Source organism: Erinaceus europaeus, chromosome 7 (assembly GCF_950295315.1).
Source record: "Erinaceus europaeus chromosome 7, mEriEur2.1, whole genome shotgun sequence".
Lineage (NCBI taxonomy): Eukaryota > Metazoa > Chordata > Mammalia > Eulipotyphla > Erinaceidae > Erinaceus > Erinaceus europaeus.
The window spans coordinates 110,866,654-110,888,279 of record NC_080168.1 but is presented as its reverse complement, the minus strand read 5'-3'; the positions used below and the strand labels follow the sequence as shown (position 1 = coordinate 110,888,279).

Below are 21,626 nucleotides of genomic sequence, written 5' to 3'. Positions count from 1 at the left end.
GGAGGGAGGACCTGGAGGTCTGCGGGGCTCCTGGAGGCCGGGGAGGGGGGGCGGCGGGCGGGGCGCTGGGGCAGGCAGGCCCGCACACCTCTGCGGTCGCCCCGCGGCCCGGAACCCTCGCCCCAGGCTCAGCGGTGGGCAGAATGAGAGGGAAGTGCAGGGCGCTGGGCGCCTCTCTCTGCCCCCCGCCACAGGGCCTTGCTGCGCGCTGTCTTTCCGAGATACCTGGACCGGGTCCAGAACAGGTTGCCCGCGGGAGGGCCCCGCGAGCGGCGGCGCGCAGGGAGGGAGGAGGGAGGGCGAGCGCGGGAGGGAGGGAAGGAGGGCGGGCGGCGGCGGCCGGGGTCTTCCCTCCCCGGCAGCGGGCGGCTGCCCTGCCTCTGTGGCCGCGGGCAGCCGAGGAGCAGGTAACCCAGGCGCTTCCCGAGGCGGGATCGGACCCAGCCCGCGGCGCCGAGTCTTGGGGTCTCTGCCCAGAACCCTGGAGGGGAGAGAAGGTAGGATCGGCGCCTGCCGGCCTGGCAGGAGCGCCTGCGCTGTGTTGAACCTGTCTTTGAGTTCAGGCTCACACTCATGTTGTGAGTCTGTCTGCCTGCCACCCCCAGGTGCGGTATGTCTGTCTTGTCCATCTGTGGAAGAGTTCCCAAACCCTAGGCTCTTCTTCCAAAGGCTGGGGGCAGGGGGGGGGGAGAGAGAAAATAGGGGAGAATTCGTCAAAACGTGCACTTTTCATTCACTGCTGTCGCTGCAACTCTTGGGACTGCTGGCTGTGCCCCCAAGTTAGAAGGGAGCTTTGCTCCAGCTGAGTACAGGGTACTCGGCTCCCCCCTCCCCCCACACACCCACAGCTGGGGGTAAGCTTCCGGCCTCAGGTTCGTGGTTTGCCCTGAGGTTTCAGGCCAGACAGCTCCCAGTCGAGCTGGGAGGGCGGGGGAGAGTAGAGCGGCTCGGGCCTCTTAATTGTACTTCGAACCCGTTATTGCCTCTCCTTTTGCCACCTCGGCTTCCTCAGTCTGGGCTCCAAAGTCACTGCAAATTTCCTTGTGACACACATCACAGAAAGATCAGGTAACCAGGCGCGCGGGGCCCTGGGGGCTCCAGAAAGAGGGCACCGTGAGTTGGGGTGCGGGTCCCCCCCTCCAGCCACTCCCCAGGCTGGGAAACGAGACCCGGCTGGGGGAGCCTGAAATAGCCCGGTAGGAGCCTGAAATAGCGGGCTGTGGGGTGGGTGGGGGGCAGCCGGCAGCAGGCCATGGCGTTGAGAGGGCCATGTTCACAGGCCCTAGAGGCTTCACTCCTCCAGGCTGAGGGGCCTGGCAGCGGGCATGCCGGGACCCCGATACCCACCTGGGGTGGGGCAGGACGCGGGTCTCCTCGCCGCAGGCCTAGGGAGTTCAGTCTCTGTTTCCAGCGCAGGCCTGAGCTGGGAGGAGTTGCGTGTGGGTGTGTTTTTCCCAACAAAGAAGGATCTGGAGAGAGAGAAGGGGAGACGGAAGAGGGGAGTTAGAGAGGGGGTGGGGAGGGGGAGAAGGCAGTGGAGGGGTGAGATGAGCCCATTTCAGGGGGAGAAGGAAAATGAAAGCAAATGGAGTTCAGAGGCCCGGCATCCGCGGAGGGTCTGAGAGATTCCCTGCCTAGGCGAAGGCAGCCCGCTTGGGGACACCGGGAAAGCCTGTTTTAAATTTAATCCGAACTTGACGGTGTGGATTGAACCGGAGGGAATTTAAATCACTGAAAGGGAGGTGCAAGGCGAGGGGAGGGGAGGGCTCTAACCTGTCTTTCCATCTGTCCTTCCCACCGTGGTGTTAACTTGTCTGTGTCTTGAGGTGATGGAGCGGGGGCTGCCCCTCCCCCCTGGGGGGTTATCTGCGCCCAGTGAGATCTCCTGGTGGTAGGAGAGGAACACTTAGAACCCCAGTGAGCACAGAGCTGCTAACTAGAGCTGGGGTGCCCCCTCCCTACAGGGTGCAGGTCCCTCAGGAAAACTGAAGGGGCTCTGAGAGGGGGTGGGGGGGACCTTAGGGTCCAACAGATTGAGCAGAAGCCTCTGAAGCTGAGAAGATAAGCCCCTCCTTCTTAGAACCCCCCACAAACTCTGTGTTCTCCGTGCCTCTGGGCCTGGGTACCTGGGGGGCTGTGGGTCTGCCACACCACCTTCACATCCTGAGAAGGGGGCACAACCCACAGGTAGCTGTGGACCCCCAGGGACCTCAGCCTGATGACTCTCTTGACAGCCCCCCCACAAGGTCTGAGCAAAATGGGGTGGGGAGGGGTGGTGGGCAAGGCCTTGCTTGGGACCCACAGCTGTGGCTGTGCTGGGTGGGGAGGGCCTGGGTGACAGCCTGCCCTTAGCTTCAGAGTTACTTGAGGGGAACAGAATCTGTGGGTGCTGAGTCTGACTGCTGGGTCTGTAGGGTGGGCATGCAGCTCCAGGGTGGAAAAGGTGGTGGCCAAAGGGGGTAGGTGAGAAGGGGGCATCTGTTTCCAGCCACTATGTCCCAAACAGCACAGGCTCCTGAGAGAGGGTCTTTGGGGGGCATCCTGCCTCCAGGAGAGCTGAGGTTGGGCAGCTGCAGAGGGGGAGTAGGGTGTGACAGTGTCCCCTCTTACATCTTGCTGGCTTCTGGGCTGCAGTGGGGCTTGGGCCTCCAGCTACCTGGATGGCTGCCTAAGCTTGCACGGGGGACTGTGCCATGGTCACACACCCGCCTCCCCCCACCCCCCACCCCCCTACCCCCCCACCCCCCCGCCAAGGGCCAGGGAGGAGGCCTCTTTCTCCTTTGTGTCCGGAGGACAGAAGTGGCTGTGGCGCCCGGCTGCCCGCCTGCCGGGTCCCTCTGCCCGCAGAGGCCGAGAGCCCGGGCTGCACAATGCCACGGCTGCTTCCTTTCCGGCCTGCCGCCTCAGTCGCCCTGGTCTCCCCGCGCTCTCGGCACCTTCTTGTCCCCCTACTCCCATCTCTTTTCATCTCTCCTCCCTTCACTTCAGCAGTCCTCTCCCCTCTTTTTCTTTTTATGCTAATCCTCCATTTTCTTCTCTCCTTCCCTTCTTCCTTTCTAGGGGCCTGGCGCCACATTTCGGCCGTAGTCTCCGGCTATCTCAGGCTCAGTGTCTCTGAGGCTCTGTCCCCTGACATCCTCTGGGTCAGTCTGGCCATGGGGGCCCGCAGGTCTGCTCATTGCTGGGAGCAGCCTCCTAGCACCCGGGCAGGGTCTCCCTAGGCGCCAAGTTGGGGGAGGTGCTGCTGACCTGGCCTGCCCTGGGGGGTGGGGTGGGGAGGAAGGCTCTGTGGGAGCAAAGACACCCTATCTTTTCCTTAAACTCATGAGGGAGAATTTCTGACTGACAGCTGACCCAACTCCATCAAGGCCAAAGAGATATTCCACACCCGGTGTCATTTAGATTTCCCAGGCCCCTCCGGAGCAGGGGTGAGTGAGACAATTGCAGCCGGGGGTGGAGGACCGAGGCCCTGGGCCGCCTCTCCCCAGCCAGGGGCTTCTCTTCTCTGCTTTCAGCCCCGCTAGACCGAAAAAGAAAGAGCCCCAAGGCGAGGGGGAAGCAGGGGCTGGGAAGACCTGGCCAGCTGGGTCAGAGCTTGGGGATGCAGATGTACCCTTCCCCCCAACTTTCATGCCCCCCAATTCTCTCTCAATCTCTCTCTCCCTTTCTATTCTTCTCCCTGGGACACCTCTCCATAGCCCTTCCCCAGCCCAGAAGACACAGGTCAACAGAGGTGCAGAAGAGAACCCACCCCTGCCAACAGCATCCCCTCCCCAGTCCTGGCATTTGGTTCTCTGCTGGGGACATGAGTGGGAGAGGAGGGCAGGCATCCTGTGACTGGGAAGTGTCTTCCTGCTGCCTCAGTGCCTGGCTCTAAGTCTCAGCTCCTGCCTAGGTCCCTAGTGCAAACTGGGGTTCTTCCCTCCTGATCCTGAAATGGCACCCCCTCTTCCAGACTCACTGAGCCATGCCTGGAGACACCACCTGCCCTTCTACCCCCAGGCCACCTGCCCTGTTCTGCCCCCTCCTTGACACCCACCCTGGGAACTGCCTGCTGGGCTGCAGCCTACCTTTCATCAACCCCAACACGGGACAGGCAGGGGTCAGGGAGCAAAGATCTGGGCAGCAAACCCCAAATTCAAGGAGGAGGGAAGCAACCAGCTTGTGGTGGGGAGGGGTCCTGGTGGCCTGAGCCTCCCTGCATTCACACTGCCCCCTCTAGAAGTCCTGCATCCGACCCCAAAGAAACTACTCTCTCCCAGCCCTCCGTTGCTCTTTTCCCATTCCAAAAACAGCCTACAATTTTATTTAATGAAAGACACATTTATGAACAATCAAATGATCCTCATAAAAATTTTATTGAAGGATGTAAAAACAAGCTACTTGCCCACGACCGAGGTCGCTCCCTTGCCTTGCCCGCTCCTCTTACCCTGGCTCTCTGCAGGCAGAGCTCACAAAGTCACTTTTTTTTGGGGGGGGGGTTCATGGTGGCACAATGATGGAGCTGGGGCGTGGGTGGAAGCAAAGGAGGGTGACCAGGAAGACTGGATGAGGACGCCCCACTTAAGTTGTGTAGCTCTCTTCCTCCACTTCTTCAAGCTGGCAAAGAAAGATAAATAGATGAAGACAATAAATTTCAGAGAAAGACGCTTGCCTATCTGTGGGCCCAAGCCAAGAGAGGACTTCTGAGGAGAGAGGTGTGTGAGGTCCGCAGGTCCCACCCCCTGGGTCACCTTCCCTGAGTCCCCCCCTTAGCCCTGAATTTGGGTGGCTGAGGCAGCCAGGAACAGAAGGATGCTCCCCTTCCTCTCCTTCTCCTCCCTCCACCCCAGTTTCTCCCAGTCCCCTCCCACCCTCCCTCCCTGGCTGCTGCTGCAGCTGCTGGAAGAAATACATACATACGCACTATTTAAAAATGCATTTTAAAAAGCCACGTTCCCCACTGACAATCGCAGCTCCGGGCTCGCTCGCGCAGGGACTGCGGGCGCGTTGGGGCGACAGAGACGGATTACGTCAAGAAATAGTTCCTCCACCTACCTCGGCGGCCTCTCCGCCCTGTGGGGCTCCAGCACCCAGTGCCGGGCTGCCCGGGAGCCGGCGAGGGCGGGGGAGCGGGGGGCTGCGCACACGCCTGTCACCGGGCGCCGCAGTCCTCGGGGTGGCAGGCAGGGAGGCTGGGGGACCCCCGCGCGCGTGTGTAGAGGGGTTGCAGGGGCCAGGGGGTCCTCTAAGGAGACTCGAGTTGCCCTGGGAGTGAGGAGGAAGAAGGGGGGTGCCCGGAGCCTGGGGTGCAGAGTCGCGCACCCCCCCTTGGCAGACGCAGGTCGCGGGGTTCGGTGGAGAGAGAGAAGGGGGTGGGAAAAAAGGGGGGGAACCAGGGGAAGAGGGGGAAAAAAAGCTCCTGCGCATTGATCCGCGCCGTATTTTTGGGTAAATACGATCACGTGGGGGCCGGGGAGCCAATGAGCGGCGGGGAAAAGGCTGGAAAAATAATTACCTGCCTTGATTGTTCTGTGAGCAGATAAAAAGTACATATACAGTTCATACAATAATCTTATGTATGTAAAAGCCCGTTACGATGTCGGCGACGGGGCCCATCAGTAACTATTACGTGGACTCGCTCATCTCGCACGACAATGAAGACCTGCTGGCGTCCAGGTTTCCGGCCACCGGGGCGCACCCGGCCGCCGCCAGACCCAGCGGCTTGGTGCCCGACTGCAGCGACTTCCCGTCGTGCAGCTTCGCGCCCAAGCCCGCCGTGTTCAGCACGTCGTGGGCGCCCGTGCCCTCGCAGTCGTCGGTGGTCTACCACCCGTACGGCCCCCAGCCCCACCTCGGCGCCGACGCGCGCTACATGCGGACTTGGCTCGAGCCGCTGTCGGGCGCCGTGTCCTTCCCCAGCTTCCCGGCCGGCGGCCGCCACTATGCCCTCAAGCCCGATGCCTACCCCGGCCGGCGCGCCGACTGCGGCCCCGGAGACGGCCGCAGCTACCCGGACTACATGTACGGCTCGCCCGGGGAGCTGCGCGACCGCGCCCCGCAGACCCTGCCCTCGCCCGAGGCGGACGCGCTGGCCGCCGGCAAGCACAAAGAGGAGAAGGCCGACCTGGACCCCAGTAAGTTGCGAGCAATTTTCCTTTACGACCCGGCGCGGGCGGGGTAGGGCAGGGGGTAGGGGGTGAAGGGGGGGCCGGATTACAGCTCCTCGGAGGAGCTGCAGGGGCAGCGCGGGAGAGAGGGGGGGCAGGGGCGCTCCATAAAAGAGAATTACCTTGGGGAGCTGGAGGCAACCCCCCCCCCCAGCCAGGTTGGGAGAGGGCCGCCGCTAGCCGGCCGCCTAGGGGGGCTCCTTTCCTCTCCCAGTGGCTGCCTTTGGTGAGAGACCCCCGCCCCCCCCACCCCCATCATACACACACGCCCCTCAGCTCAGGCTGTTGGGGCTCTGTAGCTACTTTCCAAGAAAGGCAGGCAGGGCCAGGGGCTGGGGTGGGGGGCGAGGTGCCTTTGATGGTGTGAGGTGTCATGAGGGAGAGTTCAGGAGGCCACTGGGGACAGGGAAGAAACACACACACACACACACACCCTGGGAAGAAGAATCACCCCAACTTCCCAACCAGCTTGGGGCTCCAGATTGGACTGGAGACTCAGACAGCAGAAAATCCAGAGGCTTCCCTCCCTTCTCCCTCCCAGGAGCCCTGGGTGAGGGGTCTGGGGCTTGCACAGCCTGGGAACTTGGACAGGTCAGGACTTGCAGAGTTGAGGAAGGGAAGTGGGGTCCCAGTCTCCTGCAACTTGAGAGTCCTCTTCTGAGGGTCTACAGCAAAGGGGTTGAGAAGGGGGGGGTCAAGGATGAGGGCTGAGGGGGAGGCATATCCCCAGCACAGACAATCTTGAATACATGCACATATATACACTCACAGCACACAGCCCAAGGTGGGAGGCTGAAACCTAACTAGGGCATTGGTAAGTATGGGGGTGGGGTGGGGCAGGTGGGAGCTGCAGGACCAGAGAAAGGGGGGGATCAGGGAGACAGCAAGGGAGGGGTGCAGCCACCCCCACCCCCATGGGGCATGAGGAAGTGTCTGGGGGAGTCCCAGGAGGGGGCTGCAGGAAATCCTTTCCTCCAGCCCCATCAGGGGCCAGGGCCTAATTATACCCCTCTGAAGGCTTCCCTTCTTGCACTCAGTTACTCCCATAAACCTGAAATTGGAGGCTTGGCTCCTGCAGAGCCTGTCCTGGGGGCTGGCAGGAGGAGGGGGTTGGCACTGGAAATTTAACAGGCAGCTAAGATCTGGGGACCCTGTTCCCCAGGACTACTAAGTTTCTGGAGGAGAGGAGCTAGGCACCCCCATCCCAGCATCTCCCTAGAATTCGCCTCAGCAGGGTTGAAAGCTAAAGGGAAGACAGCCGGGTGCTGGAAAGGGCTGGGAGACTCTCAGGGTCAGGAAACAGAACTGCTGAAATTTCAGGACTTGGTCCTGGGCTGGGAGGGTGGGAGGGGGCAGGGGAGGAGGCAAGTGGGGAGGAGAGAGACCTTGCTATAAAAATAAAAAACAAGAGACAGAAGCGTTTATGGGCCTATGAAACGGTTGGGAATTTGGACTTTTTTATGAGGATATTCTCGAATTACTACTCTGGAAGCAGAGGACCAGGCTCTAGGGTCTGGATCCCTTTGATATAGTTTAGGTGCTGGAAACTCAAGAGGGATGAGAGGTGGAGGGGGGTAGAATGTAAAAGGAGGCAGGGAGAAAATTCCTCAAGAAAAAAAAAAGGCCCCAAATTCAGGTTCAATCCTTGGGTTTGAGGAGTCTGGTTAAAGGCTGAGGGTGGGGTGGCAGGGGTCCCAGGCTGGGCTGGAAAGGGGCTCCACTGACCCCTGCCTGTGTTTGGCCCTCCAGGCAACCCCGTGGCCAACTGGATCCACGCCCGATCCACGAGGAAGAAGCGCTGCCCTTACACCAAGTACCAGACGTTGGAACTGGAAAAGGAGTTTCTCTTCAACATGTATTTAACCAGGGACCGTCGGTACGAGGTGGCCCGGGTTCTTAACCTCACCGAGCGGCAGGTCAAAATCTGGTTTCAGAACCGGAGGATGAAGATGAAAAAGATGAATAAAGAGAAAACCGACAAGGAGCAATCCTAAGGCCTGCCTGGCCTGCCAAGGGGAGACAGAACAAAACAAAACAAAATAGAAGCCCACCAAGCACCGCAGCCCAGGCGGGGAGAGCAAGAAAAGGAAAAGGAAAGAGCAAGATAGAGAAAAGCCAGTCAGCTTAAAAAAGAAAATAAACAATAACAATAAGGGAGGGAAAGGAAAGCTCTTGCGGTTTGGGAGGGTTCAGCGTTGAGATATTGGGGTTGTAGAGTTAGTTCTACTCAGCAAGGAGGAGGAGGCAGGGAGAGAATCCACATTCTCTGCTCCCAGCGCAACTGAAATAAATGACACACACAAATGTGATTTTTTTCTCCTTTCTTCAGAGAAGCCACTACTTGAATTGTTATATCTCTATTTTTTTTGTCCTGTATTGTATTTGGTCCAGGCTGTCTCTCCTCAGGGCTGGGGGTGCTCTGTGTGCAGATTTTGTACAAAAAAAAAGAAAGACACATAACACACACACACAATAAGGACTTGCAGCCCAGTAGCTTCGGTCGAGAGCCAGCTCCATGCCGCAGGCTGGGCCCGCCGGCGCTGGCCAGTGCCTCGGGTGTGTACATAGTCGTTTCGTCCTATCCCGGCGTCTGTCCTGTAATGTGCTTCTGTTTGTTACGGTAGAACAGCTCTGTGTTAATATATCGAAGTCACTTAAAAAACACAAAACCCAACTGCATCCAGTTCTCGTTATTTTTCCTCCCTGTGGCTCCCAGGCTGCTGCCCTGGAAGAAACAAGTGCCTAGGTCTCTGGGGGAGGGGGGTGGTCAGAGCCAGAGAAGGGGCTCCCTCTACCATGGAAAAGCAAGTTCCTGCCCAGTCTCTCCAGGCAGGGTGGGGTGGGCTGAGGGAACCCGGGGAGATGCAGGCCGCTGAGGCCCAGGCCCAGCTTGTGCTTGCCCGCCTGGCTGCCTACCAGCTCCCTGGGAGCCATCTGAGTGGTGGGGGGAGTGGCATAAATGGTTTCTCTGGTTGTAATTAATTGTAATAATTTATGAGTACATGAGATCGGAGAGAAGAGATAGGTGAAGATGAAAGTTGGGTGCTGGGTGAGGGCCCGGGGTGGCTGGATTCTTGCCTGGTAGCACTGGTCTTTCCAGGAATTGGGGGGGGGGAGTGTGAACAGTGAGAAGGCTGGCAGTCAGGTTGGGAGAGTTGCATTCTAAATTAAAGAGGGAAGAAGTAGAGAGGGGAAATGGGGAAGAAAGAAAAGGAGGGGGGAGAGAGAGACAGGAAAAGAGGAGGGAGAAGAAAGATGGCAAAGCCAATACAATCAGGGGCAACTCTGGCTTCTTCTTCCCAGCTTCCCTCTGTCCACCTCCCCCTTCCCTGCACTTTTCAGCCTCTGCCTCTCTGTTAGTTTTGAATATTGGTCTGGGAATGGTTGGGGGTGGTGAGGTCCTGTTGCTGCTCTGAAATATTTGAGGGAACTGGGCAGGGAGGATGATGTTGTAAGGACCCAAGGAAGCTGCTTAGGGATTAGACAGGCATGGGATACCTACCCCCCACCCCAATATCTGAAGGACTTCTAGTCCAAGGGTGTGGGGCTGGGGCTGGTCAGCTGTGTTGCCCCCCAAAGCACCCTGCCCAAACAGTTTTCATCTGCTAATCAGAAGCAGATTCTACTGCTGGGTCTGCCTGAGTCCAGCGCCCCCTTTCTTGGAAATCCCCCAAATCTGGAAACTATTAGATTCAGGCTGCTTGAAATACAGTCCTTTAATCCCTCAGGCTGCCCACTCTGGCAGGGGCACCGGGTGTTGCTAGGATTACCTGGGGGTCCGCCATAAAAGCCAGTAAGTGGCTCCCCCTGGCTAGCACCTTGCAGGACCGGCAGGGACCAGCCCCTTCCCCATCACTTGAACCCCCATTCCTTCCTGCCTTCTGTGTGAACCTTGCCTTCAGGGACTTTTTGGGAGAGTGGCCAGAAGTGAGCATTTTATTTGGATAACCTCTGGTGAGGGGATCAAAAGTCACACACCACACTTGGGTTTTCCCACTCAAAGATGCATTCACTTCTCTTTCCCTGCTTGGGAGACCTCTTCCTCCCCAGCTCCAGAAGCAATTGTTTCCTTGGTCCTTTGAGGAGGTGATTTGGCTGTGCTTCTTCTCCCTCTTTCCTGGCCTCTTCACTCCTCTCATCAGTCTTTTTGCTGTGTGGGGGACAACTCACACCCCAACCGCTTTTTGGCTCCCTGTGAAGGCTGGGGCACCCTTGCCCTTAGGTGCTGAGGACAGAAGCCCAGCTCCTCTCCCAGCCCTCTGGCGTTTCCGGGCCTCCACCCCGCCCCTGCTCCCAGGCCCTGTCGCCTCCTCTGCCCCGCTGTCAGCGCCGCCTGCTTCCTGCAGCCCGCCCCACTGGCCTGACTGCCAGCAGGAAGGAGGGCCGCGGAGCCCCAGAGTTCAGGACAGAGCTGGGGATCCAGAGCAGGCCCACCCAGCCCAGCCCAGCCCAGCCCAGCCCAGCCCATCACTTAGAACAGCTGAGCCTCAGCCTGCAAGTCAGGATTGGATTCCAGTTTTATTTATTGCGATTTGTGCATTAAAATAGCAACAACACAGCAACAACATACATCTGGGCAGAGAGAACTCAAAGCTGGTGGTGGGGGATAGAGGGGTTTAGCAAGCACCCTTCCGCCCTAACCAACGTCCCCCCGCCACCCCCCACCCCACCCCCGCTCCTTTGTCAGAATCACAAAACTCTAAAGGGGGTTCCACTTGGGAAGGCAGAGGGTAGGTACATTTCCGCGGCCCCGAAATGCCACTTTTATGGCGCTGTTTGTCTCCTAGCGCTGGATTCTGAATGGAGACGAACAAAACAGCAGCGCGGAGCTGGCTAGACGTCTGGGCTTAATTGTTTTATGGTTTAAATAAGGTGGACACTCTTCCCTTTGAAATCGGATTATAGGAATGTTTTGTCTATGGCCCACAGAAAACAGGACCTCACTGGCTGGGAGGGAGAGGTGGAGAGAGAGAGCGCACGTGAGAGAGAGAGAGAGAGAGAGAGAGAGAAAATGAGAGAGAGAGAGAGAGAGGTTGGGAGCAGGGGGCGACCCGCCGCCTGCACAAGTCCGAGTCCCGCAGCCAAGTCCTGCAGCCGACCAGGCGGTGCAGAGGCCGCACGGAGGGTAAGAGCAGGAGGATGTGTGTGCTTGCGTGCGGACGGGCGGGCGGGCGGGGTGGGGGTGGGGGGTTCGCCGCCGCTGCGTGCAACTGCTGGCAGGGCTGTCCCAGCCAGGAGATGCGCCGCCAAAGTGGGGCGCGAATGGGTGGGGAGGGGGTCGCCGCCTGGGCTCCTTGGCTCAGTATCTTAGGTACAAAAAGGGGAGGGGGAGAAAAGCGTGCGGAATCTTTGGCGAAGTCTGTCTAGAGAACTTGGAAGGAGAAAAAAAAAGAACAGCGATCGTGGTGATGGTAGTGGTGGTGGTGGAGGCGGCATCCCTCCCAGCGACCCCCCTTTTGTAGCACACCCACTGGGAAAAGCCTTCCCCACCCTCTCTACCTTTGGGTCAAGCCTCCCTCTAGCTGGTGGCATTCCTTCCGGCCGGATTGCATTGGAGAAAGTGGACGCGAGGTGGCGCTGTTGCTCAATGTTAGAGACGCCGGTTCCCCCCCCACCCCCCACCCACAGGCCGGCCTGGCCACACAGACATTTGAGGCCAGAATCTCAACGGTGGCGAGAAGGCCCAGCGCCCCCGGCCCAGCCTGGCCCCGCTGACTCTGAGCAAATCAATCCTCTCACCTGCGAGGTGTAAATAAATCGCGAGTGGTGGCGGGAGACAAGCCCTCGCTCTGGCAGTAGGATCGGGAGGCTCTCGGAAGGGAGAGCATAGCAAATAATCTCTTTGCAGAGGAGATAAGCACGAAGCAGGCTGCGCGTAATTAACACAAAAAGGCAGGATGACCCGGACAAACGAACATAAATCCGTGGTACCTAGGAGGGTGGTGCAGACCTCAGGGCGAGGAACACAGATGCTCCGGTGAGGATGGCTGCTGGCAGTTCTTTTTTTTTTTTTTTTAATTTCCAGGATCCTGGATCGAAATCAACCAGACATTTGTGAAAAGGGGGAAAAAGTCAAATGAAAGAAAGAAAGAAAAGGCAAGGAATCTCCCCAATGGGGGAAACCGATTCCATGTGAGGGGTTTGGGGACTGATGGGCTCCCTGAACAGGCTGTGGTGGCGGTACACCCAGGACACTCACATTCCAAGACACAAAGGCCCGGAAGAATAGCTCTGTGGCAGGATTCTCGCTGGACCATAAAATGTGGAGATGTACCCCCACCCTCTAAAAGATAAGGCACAGGCCTCACTGCTGAGATGGCTTGCCCAGACTTCTTTTTCTAGGTCCAGAAGAGAAAGTATTTATAATGATCCCCAGTGTGGGACTCAGGAACTGGGGGGCTAGAGTCCCCAGTCACTCAGCTCAGTCCCCAAGACTCAGACAGGGAAGGCAAGGCTGGGACCAAAGTTGGACCACACTCTGGAAGGGAAGGCTGAACTTACCTCTGACCTTTCTCCCCTGCTGCTCTGAACTGGGAAAGGGTCCTCTAACTCCCAGGGAGGTGAGTTGGGGTGGGAGGCTCCAAATTAGCAGCTCTCCTGTAAGTGTCTGTTGCTGAGGCACAGTAACTCTTCTTTGGGACTGTGGCTGATGGTGGCCACTTTTGGGGCAATTGCTATGATAAGATGTCTTGAGAGGCTGGTTTTTCTGTGGACTCCCCTCCCCTCCACTTCCACTCCTTCCTCTATCCCCAGAACTGAGCTGGGGACAAGGAGGAAAAAGATTGCTTTTCTAACCACCTCCTTTCTTGTCCAGCCCTGAAGCCCCAGGAGGTGGGGGGAGAAATAAGTAGCACATTTCTGTTTCTTGCGAATGCATGCTCAGGCACTGTGCTCCTGTGTGTGCACATGTGTGCTGTGACTCGGGTGACAGGGCTGCTTCTGGACACCCATACTGCTTCATCAAGCCTACATGTGATGTGTTTCTGACTAGAAGTGTGTGTGTGTGTGTGTGTGTGTGTGTGTGTGTGTGTCTAGTGTAGCCCAGTGTGGACTGACCTTACACACTGTAGCCCCCCCCCCTTCCTTTTTCCTCTGCCTCCCTTCCACACCCTAGAGCCACATGCCTGCCTCCCCCTCTTCTCTGTCTGTGCCCTGATGGTCAGAGGTGCTGTGCTGATGGACTGGGGTGCTTTTATCCAGAGAACTAACTTGAATTTAACCTTTCTTGGAGAGGGGAGAACCCCCCAGAGAAATCCTGGATAAATATTTAAAGAGTATATGTTGACAGTTCCCATCCACATCCTGGCCTGGGCAGCAGCCTGCCTGGGGAAATGTGTGTGTGTGTGTGGGGGGGGGGTTGGGAAGTCAGGGGGCTTCTAGGTGAGCTGGCCTTTCTTATGGGGTCAGGGCTGTGGGGCCCAGTGAGAGGCCTGCTCCAGCAGAAGGCCCCCTACTAACCAGGGTTTGCCAAGAGCCACCCTCTCCTCTGTCCCTGAAAGTAGCCAAGCTCCTGTCCATTTCTTGGACTTCTTGCCTTGGGTAGGGGGTGTGCAGCCCTGAGGGAGGTAAGGAGTCAGCCCCCCAGACCTGCCCTTTCCTCTCTGCAGGGCAGGCTGGCAAGAGGGTCTTAAAGATGGAGAGAAATCAGGGAAGCTTTCCTTCCTGGAGAGGGGCCAGATGCATGGGGGGAGGTTATGATGTCTGGAGTACTGAAGGTCTGACTCATACACACACACACACACACACACACACACACACACACACACACACTGCCCAAAGTCCCCAGAGGGACTGACCCCCTCTAGAGAGACCATCACATCCCCAGGGCTGGGAGCATACTCCCCCTGGCTGGCACCTGGCCTCAGGGGTGCTTGTACCTGTTGAGGTAACCTGAGTTGACCTGCTAGCTCAGGTCTCTGTTTCTCTCTCCCTTCCTCTCCTTCTCTCTCTCTGGAGGAAGGAAAAAGGGGGGGTGTGTGAGGCACCTTCAGATCTCCCTGTACACCTTGGAAAAACTGGCCCCAGCCACCAGCTAGGGCTAGCTCACCCCCCCAACACAGACACCACACCCCCATCCCTCCCCCTTCCTCCCCTCCCCTTCCTCCAGGTCCCCCCCAGCCTGAACCCCTCAACCCCCGCCAGCCATCTCCTCTCTCTCTCTCTCTCTCTCTCTCTCTCTCGCCTGTCTTCATGTCGTGGATTGATGAACGCGAATCGCGTGTAAGCGCCGCCACCGCCGGGAGTCTGAGGAATTCGCCTGGGCTGTTAAAGGGAAGAGCGAAGTGAGGAGAGCGAGCTCTACCTACCGTCAGTGAAGGGAGCCGCCGCCGCCACCGCCGCCCAGCCGGGAGCTCGCGGAGCCGGCCGGCCGGCACCCAGGCCCCCACCTGCCCAGCCCGGCCCCCAGCCCAGCCCAGCCCAACCCAGGGGGGCCAGCCGGCCTGGGGTTCGCTCCCGGGGGGAGGGGAGTTTCGGGGGTACCGGGCGGGGGAGTCGCGAGCCAGAGGGGAGGGGGCCGCGGGTTTTCATGTACCCAGCATGAGCTCCTACTTCGTCAACCCCCTGTTCTCCAAATACAAAGGCGGCGAGTCCCTGGAGCCGGCCTACTACGACTGCCGGTTCCCCCAGAGCGTGGGCCGGAGCCATGCGCTGGTGTACGGGCCCGGCGGCTCGGCGCCCGGCTTCCAGCACGCCTCGCACCACGTCCAAGACTTCTTCCACCACGGCACCTCGGGCATCTCCAACTCGGGCTACCAGCAGAACCCCTGCTCGCTGAGCTGCCACGGAGATGCCTCCAAATTCTATGGCTACGAGGCGCTCCCCAGACAGTCCCTTTATGGGGCTCAGCAAGAGGCGAGCGTGGTGCAATATCCCGACTGTAAATCCTCCGCCAACACTAACAGTAGCGAAGGACAAGGCCACTTAAATCAAAACTCGTCTCCCAGCCTCATGTTTCCATGGATGAGACCCCACGGTGAGAAGCCTTTTCTCTTTCCCCCTTGGTCTCCCGCGCTCCGGGGTCTCCCCCCTCCCTCGCCTCCTTTTTGTCTGCCCTCGCTTTCCCTCCTGGCTTTGGGGTCTCCCCTGCCCCACCCCTGTGCCTGACTGGGTTTCTGGAGCTCGGGTGGGTCAGCTGGGGGGTGGAGCGCGGGGGCTCAGCTGGGATATTTGGGGGGCTGGGGGGTGAGTGGGGGGAGGTGGTGCCTGGGAGCAAAGGGTTAAAAGATCACTCTGTCTCCACCGCTGTCTACCCGCCTGTCTCTAGTTCTCCCATCTCCAAAGGCAAAGTTGGGGAGGTGACTGGGAAGGGAGCCCCCCCACCCCAGGACACTATGCTTGTCAGCCTTTGGAGCTAATCAGTCTCCCCAGGAGACAGAGCCTCCTCCACAGGCCAGCGGAAGCCAGGGAGACTCCTGCTCCACTCCCTGAGCTGGGTCAGGGGTACAGAGACCCCAAGGACAGGTGTTGGGGCTTTCTGGGAGGACCCCAGAGCCTCCCCCACAGAGAACATGCCTTAGGGCCAAAGCCCAACTTTGCTTCACTTGTGGCAGTTGGAGAGAGGACAGGGAAGCAGAGGGGAGGAGGTAGAGCACAGAAAAGAAGAGAAGCCACTCAGAGGAGAGGGCTCTGAGGGCCAGAGGACCCTGAGCAAGTCTTTCCCTCACCCTCAGGAGAGGTTTATGGGTTCTTCTTGAGATGCCCTGAGCAGATCAGGTCATGAGCCCCTTCAAGGGTGGCCCCTCATGGCCCAATTTCGAAGCAAAAGGGGAAGCGGGAAAGCGACAAGTTCCAGCAGGGATGGCCCGTGATTGATTTGCTGGTCTCCAGTTAGCAATCAGGCCAAACAGTGATACATTCCAGGAGATCAATGATTGTTCTTACTGGAACGACATTAAGCACAGGGATCCAAGGAGGGGCTTCCCTGGAGCAGCCCCCTCCCTTTCTTTTGGAAGTAGTCTCTGTCTGTCACATTGCACACCAAACGCCACTCTGCACTTGTAAACAAAGCTGCTGCCAGCGTCAGTTTCCTGGAGCTGCAGGCCTTGGTGGGGGGGAGAGACTTTACAGTACTGTCCTGCCCTTGCAACCCCCTACTTTCTAGACAGACCCTGTCCCTGTGCCCGCCAGTTCCCAAGGTGAAGCCAGACCAAAACAAGCCCCCCAAACTTTCCTGCCCTTGCCAGCTTTCTCCAGCACTTTACCGAAAGAGGGAGGGGAATGGGGCAAGCAGAAAGGGGAAGGTTTCAAGAGAGGGAGAGCTGGAGACAGGCAAGCCCCCACCCAAACATAACCACACTGGGGTTCTGTTCTGTCCAGCTCCGGGGCGGCGCAGCGGAAGGCAAACTTACAGCCGATATCAGACCTTGGAACTAGAAAAGGAGTTTCTCTTTAATCCTTATTTGACACGAAAGCGCCGGATTGAAGTCTCTCATGCCCTGGGACTGACTGAGAGACAAGTGAAGATCTGGTTCCAGAACCGAAGGATGAAATGGAAAAAGGAGAACAACAAGGATAAACTTCCTGGAGCCCGAGATGAGGAGAAGGTGGAGGAAGAAGGCAATGAGGAAGAGGAGAAAGAAGAGGAGGAAAAGGAAGAAAACAAGGACTGAGCAGAAAAAGAGAGGGACCCCCTCACACACACCCTTAGCAACTCCCTTGAAGTTTTGTTTTATGGTAGCGGATAAATTGAGAAGTTTACGACTGTCATTTGCTTTTATAGAGAATAGAATGACACTCACAACCCTAACTACCTGTCAGATACTCGCAGCTCTGGTTTTATTACCTTTGGACTTCCCCCCATCTTTATTTGTTTGGGGACTGGAGGAGGAAGCCCAGCCCCAGACACTGCAGAAAGTTCGGGCTCCGTCTTAGTCCCCAACACATACTTGCCCCCATCCCACCCTCACCTGCCACCAGGTCCTTCCTGGGTGGAGGGGAGGTTTGAGATTTGGCTTCTGTGCCTCCCTCCCCTCAGTCCCCTTCTTACCACACTGCACCCCCCCTGCTTCTCTGCTATTTATTTTTAGAAGGGAGCCCCCCAAGTGTGTGTGTGTGTGTGTGTGTGTGTGTGTGTGTGTGTGTATAGGCATGTGGTGGGGGAGACCCATGGCTTTGTTTTTTTGCTAGGGTGAATTTATTAGATTGACTTTTTTCTTTCCAAAGGAAAGGGAAGAAAAAAATCAAAGAAAGGAAGGAGAAAAAAAATAAAAGAGAAACTGGAAAGAGAGAAGAGACTGATAGGAAGGAATAACTCTTCTCCCTCCTTGGGGCTCCCCTGTTTAGAAAAAAAAAGGCCCCCTTGACTTTCTCTGGGAATCTGAGGGATGCCTGAGAAATGTGTGTCTCTCCCCTCCCCACCCCACCCTCCAGGGGTAGCTTGGAGCCTGTAGTTGCCCAAAGGGGGGGTGGAAAAAATCCTACCTAGCCAACCCATGGCCACTCAGGCCTATGCCTGCCTTCCTCCCCTCCCCTCGCTGTCAGATTTCTGTTGCTGGGCCCAGCTTCCACTAAGCCAAATTAGTCTTAGCGCTCAGAAATCACCCTGATCATGAAAACCAAGTATGATGATAATATTAGTACCGATGATGAATCTTTTAACATACTACCTAAAGGGAACCTGCAATAATCTTGAACCATGAAAAGAAAAAAAAAATCCTCATAGAGAGAAAAAAAAAAAAGAAAAATTCAAAAGAAAAAAAAGAAAGAAACCTCCAATGTATTTTATCACTACCTATAGAGAGACATCCTGCTTTGAGAGCATTTGTAATGCAGTTTTGTCGTCGTTTGTTGCTGCTTATTTCACTAAGAAAAACCCAACAACTAAGACTGCCTATCCCGCCGGTCCTGTGCGCTTTTATTGTGCTTCTAACCCCAGTAGAGTAGAATTAAATTGCACTGAATGTATAGTTAACTCTGTCTTGAATTCTCTGTTTATGCAATGTGCTCGAAAGAAAAAAATGTTGAAAAATATATCTATAATAATGATTTTTTTTTTTGGTCCTTGGTCTTTCTGTCCAGCTATGAATGTAGACTTTGTGTCCCGGCAGCCCTATTCCTGGTCCAAGTACTTTGTATTGTATACGTGAGTCATAATAAAAAAGAAAGAAAAAAAAGGAGGAAAACATGGAATGACTTACTTTATTTCTACAGTGCCTCCCCTTCCTGCTCCCTCACCTTCTCTCCATTCTTCTTTCCCAATACTCCAGAAAAAAGGTAGCCTCTGCTGGGACTATGGGGGGGGCATGAGCAGATTGTTGGCTGCACAGGGCTGGCAGATGAGGGGGAGAAGAGGAAAAGCAGGAGCTCTTGGGGACCTGGGCTCCCAACAGAGCAGGTTTCTCAGTGATGCCAGCACCCCTCTTACCTATCTTCCTCCTCTTCCTCACTGGAGCTGGTGGGCCCAAAGACTGTAACCCCATGCCCCTCCCCCCCAAGCCAGGCCTCCTGCTTCTAGGGACTGGCTAAGGGCAAGGACGTGGGGTTCTTTCTGGCATTCACAGAAGCCCCCTGATCATTCTTTGGCACCTAGCACCCAGCACTAGAGCACTGAATGGGGCTGGAGAGATGTGGGGCTGGGGCAGATGCTGAGTGTCTGTTGGACTTGACTGGGAGATGCCTAATGAAATGGGGGGAGGTTACTAAGGCTGGGGGTTAGGAAGCTTAAACCTGGTAACCTGGGAAAGGTGAAGGGGGAGTTGGGTGGGTGAGCAGTCAGGGGTGACTTTTTGCAATTCCAAGGACCAGTAGTGCTGACTGGCTCAGCCCATGACATCTCCTCCAGCCTCTGCTCTGGTGGCTCTCAGCCCTCCTGGCTTCACCTTGGCAGTTGGGCAGTGGTCAGGCCACTGGCCCAATGGGGGATGGGCCTGTCCAATGACCAGTCCCCCATCTGGGCCACAGAAAGGGGAGCAGTCTTCATAGGACTTATCACCACCCCACCACCCCAATAAAGGGTGAGAGACAGAGGAGACTTGTGGAGGGGCAGAAGGGCGCCTCTTTCTCTTCAGAGGGTTCTGGGGAATCTGTTTATATCAGTATGGTTCTGGTCAAATAATACCGAATTCCTGAGATGTAAGTCGCCTGACTAGAAGAAAGGAAAGAGGAAGGGATGAGCTCTTCTGGGATTAAAAACCAGACCCCCAAAGCTTTAAGTATTTCCAGGCCAGATATCTCTCTCCTTCCTGGTCAGTGGGTTCTCAGTTTCAGGCCCAAGGCTGATTCTTGGTTTGTGTCATTTCACTGTTGGCAGGCGAGCGGGCCCCTAACCCTTCTGAAAGAGGACCCCTATACCTGGTTATATCAGTACCAGAGTTGGGGAGCCCCCAGAGCCCCAGGAGGCAGCCGGTGGAAGCTTGCACTGCGGTTTATCCAGATAACTTCTTTGAACAGCTCTGGGGCAAAGCTTTCAGAACCTGGGGTCCCCTGTTTTCTGCTGCTGCGCCAGACAGGTAACCCTATTTGCTTCAGGAGACTCCCAGTAATGGCCTGGGGAGACCCCGAAAGAGGGCATTTGCAGTGCACCCCAGTACCTCTTGCAGGCGGCTCCTCCAGAGCCTGGCGGAGGAGACCTGTTTCATTTTTAGATGTGGATGGCTGCGAGCTAATTGCTATTAATAAGCATCGCGGGCCCAGGAGCCCAGTGTTGAGCTCTACCCGAGGCGCTTCAAAGGACCTGGTGGAATCTGGCGCACCCCAAGTGGCGCGTCCACGCGGGCCCTGTGCAGCCTGCCGGGGCCCCAGTCCGCATCGGAGGGCGCCTGCGGCGGGGCGACACTGCGAAGCCACGAGTGGGGCAGAACCGGGGAACTCCAGTCACCCCCTCAGGCTATACCAACTCTCCCACCTCTTTTGCATACCCGCCTCTGTTTTCTCATTTGGAGAGGAAAGGAGGGAGAAAAACCGTTTTATGGAGAAGCTTTAATTGCGAGAGAGCGGACCGGCGCTCTTGGGGGACGCGGTTCCTCCCAAGTACTCCCAGTCCCAGATTGAGGATCCTTAGTTGGGTGGCGGCAGCAGAGGGCTTTCGCTCATGCTTTACATTTTTTTTTATTAGCCAATCAAAGTGGCTTCCGAAAGCTATTTGTGATTTGTGAAAAATTGTAGCTTTCAAAACGCTGAGTCGAAGTATCTCGCTCGTTTCGCCTTGGATTTATTATTCCAATCTCCACCGCTAAGACGGGATGATGCAGCTATTAAGTTGGGAGGAAAATTCGTTTATCCTGTGGATTTTTTCCCCCCAAAAAATGTGTCTGCCTGTTCTCTCCCTCTCTGCTTCATTGCAAGGGGTCCAGGGACAAGATAGGGCTCTCCTGGGGGTGGAAGGGGATTAGACCAGAACGTGCAGTGACCATCCCCAAATGAGATACCCCAGAGGTGGCAGCCAGGTGGACAAAGCCACCCTACCCCAATTAGAGCAATGTGGGGACAGGCTGTGGCACAGACTAAAAGTAAAATTTCCGGCGAGCTGTCCTCAGTGCTGTCCCATTCTCCCCGGGACCCATTGTGAAGAGCTGGCCCAGCACTTCCCCGTTGTAATTTTTAACTACCTGTTATAAAATTTATGGGTGGGTTTGTAAAAGAAACGAGGTCCCTGCATCCGGCAGAGGGAAAGTGGAGGAAGTTTGGAGAGGGGGAAAGGGGACCCCTGTGGGTTGTGGTGGGGCACCCTGTCCTGTCAGGGGAGTTGCCTTCTCCTTCCACTCAGCTTGCAGTATGACCAGGGTTTGCAAACCTTGGGTGGGTGGTGAGAGTGGAGAGTGGGGGGCTTCTACTGACAGAGTAGCTTTGGTGTATGATAATTGACTTTGAGTCCCCCCCCCACATGCACTAAAATCAGGGACTTGGAGAAAGTGGGGGTGGCTCAGGTGCTCAGAATATAGGCAAAGGTGGCATTGGAAGAGGATTGGAGTTCTCTTCCATGGCCTCCAAGGTGGACCTCACCATCACCCACTGGGGCCCTTCTGCAAAAGGCTGGTTGGATGTAGTAGGGAGAGCTAGCAAAATGCCTACCCTCCCCCCCCCCCAGGAAAAAAGAAGCACGGGACCAAGATTTTGGGCCTTGGCTTTATTTTTAATTCTAGACCTATTAGTACTCAGCTGCCATCTAAAGGTAGGAAGGAACCAGATGAACTTACCCTAGGGCTGGGCTTGGAAGAAAGTATTTTGTTTATTATTATTATTTCCCTATGAGAAAAAATCTAGGGGCAAGGGATGCTTTGGGGGTTCTAGAGGCTATCCCCCCAATTCCTACCTCCCCATCTTGCTGCATCAGAAACACTGCCCTAGGCTGCCTGAGCTCCCTCCCACCCTCAGCCCTCACCGGGTCAGGCTTGCCTGGGCCTGCCTCTGCTGCTCCAGTCTGGGGTAGGGGGTGGGGGTGTTGCAGTGGGGCTCCCAGGGCACCCCACTAGGAAGGACGTTACTATCTTCCTAGAAAAAAAATAGTTTGGTGGATGGAGCACCCCTTCTCGGTCCCCT

At 56.7% G+C, this 21,626-nt stretch overlaps 2 protein-coding genes and 2 long non-coding RNA genes across 6 annotated transcripts in view; 2 read left to right on the top strand and 2 right to left on the bottom strand.

Annotated features, from left to right (window-relative positions):
• Positions 1 to 83: 83 nt before the first annotated feature.
• HOXC9 (homeobox C9) lies at positions 84 to 8,823 on the top strand. Of its 2 annotated transcripts, none has more exons than XM_060195210.1 (3): positions 84 to 497; positions 5,570 to 6,116; positions 7,899 to 8,823. In XM_060195210.1, exons 1-3 carry the CDS (start codon positions 144 to 146, stop codon positions 8,141 to 8,143), a joined length of 1,146 nt encoding a protein of 381 aa, XP_060051193.1. In that variant the 5' UTR covers positions 84 to 143; the 3' UTR covers positions 8,144 to 8,823. The 2 variants fall into 2 exon arrangements, with proteins under 2 accessions (XP_060051193.1, XP_007518221.1); XM_007518159.3 differs by lacking the exon at positions 84 to 497 and adding an exon at positions 517 to 1,068.
• Positions 347 to 21,626, bottom strand: part of LOC132539497 (uncharacterized) — a 42,189-nt gene continuing 20,909 nt past the window's right edge. Inside the window, exons 1-3 of one of the 2 annotated variants that reach the window (XR_009550827.1) lie at positions 1,774 to 1,937; positions 1,348 to 1,469; positions 347 to 481 (exon numbers count right to left, since the gene is read on the bottom strand). This is a non-coding gene — a long non-coding RNA (uncharacterized LOC132539497). Of the gene's footprint in view, positions 482 to 1,347; positions 1,470 to 1,773; positions 1,938 to 21,626 lie in introns of those variants that run through there. The other variant, XR_009550828.1, reaches the window with a different exon arrangement.
• Positions 4,476 to 5,563, bottom strand: LOC107522266 (uncharacterized). Its single transcript, XR_001601416.2, has 2 exons — positions 5,038 to 5,563; positions 4,476 to 4,599 (listed from the first exon to the last, which is right to left on the bottom strand). It is a non-coding gene; the product is annotated as an uncharacterized LOC107522266 (long non-coding RNA).
• Positions 14,258 to 18,273, top strand: HOXC8 (homeobox C8). The gene is made up of 2 exons (XM_007518157.3): positions 14,258 to 15,123; positions 16,467 to 18,273. Exons 1-2 carry the CDS (start codon positions 14,688 to 14,690, stop codon positions 16,757 to 16,759), a joined length of 729 nt encoding a protein of 242 aa, XP_007518219.1. The 5' UTR covers positions 14,258 to 14,687; the 3' UTR covers positions 16,760 to 18,273.